Source organism: Saprolegnia parasitica, assembly GCF_000151545.1.
Source record: "Saprolegnia parasitica CBS 223.65 unplaced genomic scaffold supercont2.470, whole genome shotgun sequence".
NCBI classification, from domain to species: Eukaryota; Oomycota; class Saprolegniomycetes; order Saprolegniales; family Saprolegniaceae; genus Saprolegnia; species Saprolegnia parasitica.
Genome location: NW_012156864.1, coordinates 1 through 7,003, shown reverse-complemented (window position 1 = coordinate 7,003; position 7,003 = coordinate 1). Strand labels below are relative to the sequence as shown.

The following is a 7,003-nucleotide window of genomic DNA, read 5'->3' as shown; positions in this document are numbered from 1 at the left end:
AGATCCAAACCATCGGGATCGACCCGGCCGCCCAGCCGGCCCTCCATCTCCCCATGAGACGGCGCAACAGCATGACGCAGTACCAAGACACCCTCGCGACGATCCTGGACAAGCAAGCCGGCCAGATGGACGAGATGAAGGAGCAAGCGGCAATGGAACGCCAAGACAGCAAGGACATGATGGCCATGATACAGAAACAGCTCCAGCACACGGTCGCCTGCACGAACGCTGCTACGGTCGTACTCCAGGGCATCGACGCCAAGTCCAACCCGACGACGCCCGCACTGGCCGCGTATCGGCCAGAGCGAGTGCCCAAGTTCAACGGGGCGGGCGGTGTGGCGGCAGCGTCGTACATCCGCCATGTGAACAACCTCGCCGAGCGAACGATCAACACGGCACACCACCGCAGCGTCCTCCTCTTTGACTCGCTCGGACCGGCCGAGTACAACTGGGCCAATCAAGTTTTCGACCAGTCCAAGTGGGATCGGACCAACTTGAAGGACGACCAATGGACCGAGTTCGTCGAGGCTTTCTACGAACGCTTCATCGGGACCCGCGAGCAGATCGACTCCCTCTTCGACGCAGTACAGCAAGAAGACGAGGGCGACGGGCTCGAGCGCCTCGACGACTACCTGGATCGCGTCATGGCCCTCGCACGCCTCACGGGCCGGGACCAAGACGAGAGCCGCGTCATCGAGAAGGCCATCAGGGGCATGAGAGACCACGCGGTGAAGGGCGCCATTGTCGGCCTCCCCAACGACGGGCAGTGGGAGACCTTCAAGCGGGGCGTGCGCCTCGCGATGAGTCGCCTCGACCCGGGCCCGTACACTCGAGCGGCACGTCCCCCGACCATCGCCCCACGTGCTCGAGGAAACCCACGCCTCGTGCATTCGATCGACGAGGGGAACCAAGGATGGATCGACGACTCCGCCGCGAGCGCCCCAACGCATGTGAACGTGATGGCCGCTGCCGTCGGTGGGGCGAGCCCAGCTGCGCCGAGGCCGTGGACATGTTACCACTGCTTCAAAACGGGCCACCGGCGCTTCGAGTGTCCTAAGAAGCGGGCGGAAGACGACGCTCGTGCCGCAGCGAGCCCGCCCGGCCTGTCGATGAAAGACCTCGAACTCGCGATCGCGGCCACCGTGCGTGCCTGTCTTGCCGACTTGCGACCGAATACGCCGAGCCAATCGGTCCCCAACACCGCAGAAGTTGCGGCCGTCGCCGAAGAGGAGCCGGATTTTCGGTCGGATCGGGGCTAAGAGCGAAGCCGCCGATCGGCAGACACGAGGGAGCTCACAAAGACGTGTTGACGGCCACGACCCGCGCCGTTAAACAAAACACGACTTTGGCGTTTGAGCTCTCCACACATCTCGACTCTGTTTCCGCAGCAACGGCGGGACAGATTGGGGAGGATGGAGAAGGACGACAAGACCGCGACCAGGAAGGCGCGGGGAGGATGGAAGAAGAAGACCGCGACCAGGAAGGCGCGGGGATGATGGAAGAGGAAGACCGCGACCGGGAAGGCGCGGGGATGATGGAAGAGGAAGACCGCGACCAGGAAGGCGCGGGGATGACGGAAGAAGACGACCGCGACCAGGAAGGCGCGGGAATGACGGAAGAAGACGCCGAGCCGGGCCAGAGCGCACTCGCTGTCGGGGATGACGAGCTCCCCGGACAGGCCTGGGACGACGGTCAAGGGTCGCAAGACGTCCAGACACCAGGGGCGTCTCGTCGAGCCGTGCTCATGTTCCCGGACCCGACGGCGGTCGGCAAGGACGTGCGACGATGGGCTTCCCACTACCGCCGATGGGAAACGAGCGCAGACGATGGCCGACTCGTAGCCGTGGGCCGCGATACGCCCGCGGAGGTGGGCCTCGTACACTTCGAGCGACAAGAATTACTAGCGTCTGGATGCCCACAGCTACTCGTGCCGGCTACGCTCGAAGACGCCGGAGCCACGCTTCTGTTCGACACGGGAGCGATGGTGTCCGTCCTCGATGAAGACCAGTGGTGGCGCTGCGGATGCCCGCCACTACAGCCGTTCCAGCGCACCCTCAAGGGAGCAGGCGGCGCGCCAATGCAAGTCCTGGGCAAGTGCGTGATCTCGACCACGGTGGGTGAGTCCACGGTGCAGCACCCGTTCGTGGTTTGCGCGGGACTCTCGCACCACGGCATTCTGGGCCTGGACTACATTCTGACTCACGGTGTCTCGATGATCGCACTGCGGGACCGCCTCGTGCTCACTACGTCCAGAAACGAAGACGCCGCAGAAGACTCGGACGGTGACGCGCGGCTGCTCGCGGTGGAGCAAGAGGAAGACGAAGAGGAGATCCCGTACCCAGTTGGCGACCACGTACAGTGGGTTCGCGACCTGTGGGAGGTGCACCAGGACATGTTTGCTCGGAAGGGGGAACCTGTGCGGCAGACGCCGCACTTCCAGCATCGTGTCGACGTCCGAGGAGAGCCCATCAAGCTGCCGTTCTATCCGATGTCGCCAAGGAAGCGTGCGATCATCCGCGAGATCATCCGGCAAATGGAGCGTGACGGCCTCGTCGTCCGAGTCGAAAATAGTACGTGGGCACACCCCGCGTTCCTACGACCGAAGGGGACCAACGCTGACCTTAACGACCCGAGCCAATGGCGGCTTGTGAACGACCTGCGCGAAGTCAACAAGCAGACCGTTGTCGTCTCGTCGTCAATCCCGCGGATCAACGACATCTTGGCCAGGGTGGCCAACTCGAAGCGGTTCACTCTTTTCGACTCGGCGTCGTCGTTCTGGCAAGTGCGGTTTGCGGAAGGTGAAGGAGAGAAGTTCGCCTTCGTCACGGAAGATGGGACGTTCGTACCGACAGGCATGCTCATGGGCGGCGTCAACTCGGCGGGAGCGATGCAATCGTTCATGGTCGCGACGCTGGACGAATATCTCGGCATCTTCATCGAAGTGTATGTGGACGACGTGCTGGTCCATTCGCTCGACCCGGCCGACCACCAAGAGCACGTTGAGATCGCACTCGGACTCATGGCCGCGGGCGGCTGGACGCTACGCCGTGAGAAGTGCATCTGGAACGCCGACCGAGTCGAATATCTCGGACACATCCTCGAAGGTGATGGGGTGATCCGCCCGAAGGGAGCCCTCGTCCGCCGAATCGTGGAGACGCCGGCGATCGACAGTGCGGACGCGCTCCGCGAGTTCCTCGGGCGGGCAAGCTACTACCGACGTTTCGCTCCAGGCTTCGCGACGGCGGCGGCTCCCTTGTTTGCAATGGTCAATGCCCAGGGCCCGTTTGAGCTGGGTTCCATCGGCGAGCGAGCACTCCAGGACGTCATCACGCTCATTAATGACATCACGGCGCTGCACACCCCCGACGAGACGCAGCCGTTCAACCTCACGATCGCCTCGGACTTTTCAGCGATTGGGTGCGTGCTCTCGCAGACGGTCGACGGCGCAGAGCGACCACTTGGCTTTGCGAGCGCCTGCCTCGACGATCACGAGCTGCGTTACACGCGCGTCGAGAAGGCGATGCTCGCTGTACGACTCGGGGTGCGACAGTGGAGGCATTTCTTTCACTCGGTGCCCACGCGCGTCTTCACGACGGAACGCAACCTAGCCTGGGCGATCAACCACTTGATGCCATTTGGCCGCCTCGACAAGTGGCAATTTGAGCTGTCGACTCTGCAGCTCGACGTGCAAGTAACGAAGCAGCGCCAGCACTACCCGGCCGAGCTTTTACTGGGACGTGCTCCGATGGACGACTATGTCCACGCGCGTCGGGAGGTGCCGTTCGCTTGGCCAAACATGGACTCCCCCGCCGCCATTGTGTCCAGCGATGGCGCCAATCGTGGGCACCTCATCAGCGGCTTTGGGTACTGCGTCTGGACGGCCGACGGCACTCGACTGGTCCGGGTGGGAGGGCGCCGCGACGAAGGCGCCGTGACCGTGAACCAACAAGAAGCCGCTGGTCTCGAAGCGGCCGTCGACGCGGCCTGGGAACTCGGCGCCCGGACTCTCGTAGCTTTCTGTGACTCCGAGTTGCTCTGCAAGCTGGTGCACCGCGTGTATTCGCCCAAAGACGAAGTGCTACGCAAGAGGGTGGCCAGCATCCAGCGACGACTCGGGCTGTTCGACGCATGGGTTGTGCACCACATACCTCGGGAGTACAACCAAGTGGCGGACTACGTCACGAACCTTGCGCTCGACCGACCGCCGCGACAAGACAACAACATCTCGCACGGTCGGCCGATCAGCACGGACGAGGTCGAGGCATGGATGCGCTCGACAACGACGGTCGTCCCATGGGCCGCTGTCGAACCCTACCACTGTCCCACAGTGGTGTCCGCCGTGGACGCGCAGGACGCTGAGGCCAACCCGATGGAGCAAGCACGACGCCGCCGCCTGCGGTCGGGGCAGGAAGGCACTCCATGGATGGCCGAGATGATCAAGGCACTCGAGGAAGGCGAGGCGACAGCGCCACCGACATACAAACGACAAGATGTGCGCGAATATGCCATGGTCGACGGGGTGCTCTGCAAGATTGTCCGCAAGAGCGCCTACCGACGGGGACACGCCGAGGGACGGCCCGTCAGCGTCATCCCCGGGCCGTTGCGTTCGGACATGGTCGGGGAAGCCCACGCCGGGACGGGCGAGTCGCATGGTGGCGTCTCGGAGACCTACGACAAGCTCACGGCCGTCGGTTTCTGGCCGGGCATGTACGTGGACGTTGAGCGGTTCGTGCGAGCGTGCGTGCGATGCCAAGCCTCCAAGCACGCGCGACACGGCGTGCACGCACCAAGTGGGCGACCACGCATGGGATATGCGCCGATGGACACTCTTTCGGTCGACCACGCTGACTTTCCGGGCCACCCGACGACGAAGGGGAACAAGTACATCCTCGTGGTCACGGACCTGTTCACCCGACACATTTGGTGCATCGCGGTGCAGGACAAGTCGGCGGCGACCGCCGCGTACGTGCTCCACGATTTCATCTTCCAGCCGTTCGGCGCCCCGCGGGCTCTCGTGTCGGATCGTGGCCTCGCGTTCCTCGGGTCGGTGATCCAGTGTCTCTATGAGATGCACAACGTCAAACATTGCCCGACGACTGCGTACCGGCCGCAAGCCAACGCGATCGTCGAGCGCGTCAACCGCGTGTTGAAGGAACGGTTGCGCTGCCTCCTCGACGAACATCACGGGGATTGGGACGAGCACCTCCCGGCCGTGACGACTGCGTACAACCGAGCCATCCACACCGCCACGGGCTACTCGCCGTTCTTTGCCTTTTTCGGGCGAGAACCGTTCACTCCGACCGAGCGCATGATGAGACGGGCCAAGGACCCGGCGTACGAAGACTGCGCTGAGTTTGTCGAGCAACTGCTGCCCGAAATGGTGCGCATCAACGACGACGTGCGGCGAGCGAACGAGGCCGCTATCGAGCGAAACCGTGCCGCGATTGACACCAAGAACGCGGCGTGGCTCGCTCGGGGAGGATACCGGTCCGGTGAATTTGCCGTGGGGTCCAAGGTGTGGCTCCTCGTACCGATTGCCGGCAGCCCAAGTGACGCCAATCTCCCAGGCAAACTCCGGATGCAGCGGAAGGGGCCACTGCTCGTTCTCTCGCGCAACGGCTTCACGTACCGAGTCGGCCTGCCCACCGGAGGCGTGCTCAAGTCTGCGATACACGCCACGCGGCTGCGTCCGTTCGTCTCCGCCGCGGACAACACGGTCGAAGAGGACGCGGAAGATGTCGACGGATCCGGAACTGCGTGGGACGAAGAGCTTGCTCCGCTCTTCGATCGCGCCACGCCTGTACGCAACGCCCGCCACAACTGGCGTGCCATCGAGGTTGTCCAACATCGTCGCCGTCGGAAGCTGGACCGGTGGAAGCGCGTCGTCCATGAATGGAAGGTCAAGTGTGACGACGGGGACACACGCTGGGTCCTGTCTCGAGACGTCGACCCAAGCCTGATCGCTGCCTTCAAGAATCAAGCTGATCATGTTGATGAGACTTACGAAGAGTCTCCGCCCGCCGATGCCACGGACGGGTCCGCACCAGCGGGCCCGTAAGGCAGCGACGGGCTTGTGACCACTACTGCCCGGGCTGGGCTGTCTCCGGGTGACGGTAGCACCGGGCCGATTCAGGACCCGCCAGGTTACGACAGTTGCGCCCTTGCCGCGCCAAGTACTTGTTACAGAACTTGACCTCGGCGGCGCGCTTCGTACGTGTCACGTCCGTGTGGTGACCGGCGGCGCGCCACTTGCAAGTGTCTCGCGTCAAACTACATGGGCGTCCAGCCGCCGTGTCGGTCGACGCGCATGCTTTCGGGTCGGAGATCGTTGTCGCCGCGAGGGCGGCTTCAAGCTTGAAAAGCCGGTCGGTGATCGACGCCATGAACTCATCGGAACTCGTGGACGGCGCTCTCGTCGCGTGTCCGGTGGCACGACGTTTGTTGCTGTAGCCGGGCATCTCGGTGTCGTCCATGTCGCCTTGTCGTACGATACGTGCCTGGGTCGAAGGGCCGATCCAAGTGTGGAGCCTCCGATGGTCGTCGGTCGAAGGTTCAACTGACGTGGGCACTGTCGTGAGGCTCGGAAATGGCCTTCGAAAGATCGCACCCCGGTCAAGTACGAGAGCTGAGCACGCACTTGTCGGAGCCCGGCGCACCAAGGCGAGCCAGTTGATGAAACACCAAACGAGCCAATCGACGGTCAACGAGTGTAGCGACGCCCGAGCAGTCCTGCCCAGGCAGTAGTAAAGTCAATCACATCCCTATTTGATTTGTAAGGAGCGGCCAGGTTGGCGAGCCGCGGAGCCTTACGACAGTCGCACCGAAGTTCCCGACGCACACGCGCAAAGAAGTCCGCAACGTTGGTCTTCACGCGCTCGCAGTCGGTCTTGAAGAACGCGTAGAGTTCGTCGTCCGGGACTGAGTCGAGGTCCCGGCTGCCTTGGCCCCAGCGGTAGCGCAGCATTGTTCGAAGCGTGTTGTTGTCCACGCAATAGCGCAACAC

General features: G+C 63.3%; 2 protein-coding genes across 2 annotated transcripts; one reads left to right on the top strand and one right to left on the bottom strand.

Moving 5' to 3' along the window:
- Positions 1-53: 53 nt before the first annotated feature.
- On the top strand, positions 54-1,259 carry SPRG_17130 (hypothetical protein; the record flags this gene model as incomplete). The annotated part of the gene is made up of 1 exon (XM_012356448.1): positions 54-1,259. The coding sequence occupies one exon, from the start codon at positions 54-56 to the stop codon at positions 1,257-1,259; it is 1,206 nt and encodes a 401-aa protein (XP_012211838.1).
- Positions 1,260-6,080: 4,821 nt separating this feature from the next.
- On the bottom strand, positions 6,081-6,964 carry SPRG_17129 (hypothetical protein; the record flags this gene model as incomplete). The annotated part of the gene is made up of 2 exons (XM_012356447.1): positions 6,081-6,411; positions 6,822-6,964. 2 exons carry the CDS (start codon positions 6,962-6,964, stop codon positions 6,081-6,083), a joined length of 474 nt encoding a protein of 157 aa, XP_012211837.1.
- Between the last annotated feature and the right edge of the window lie 39 nt (positions 6,965-7,003).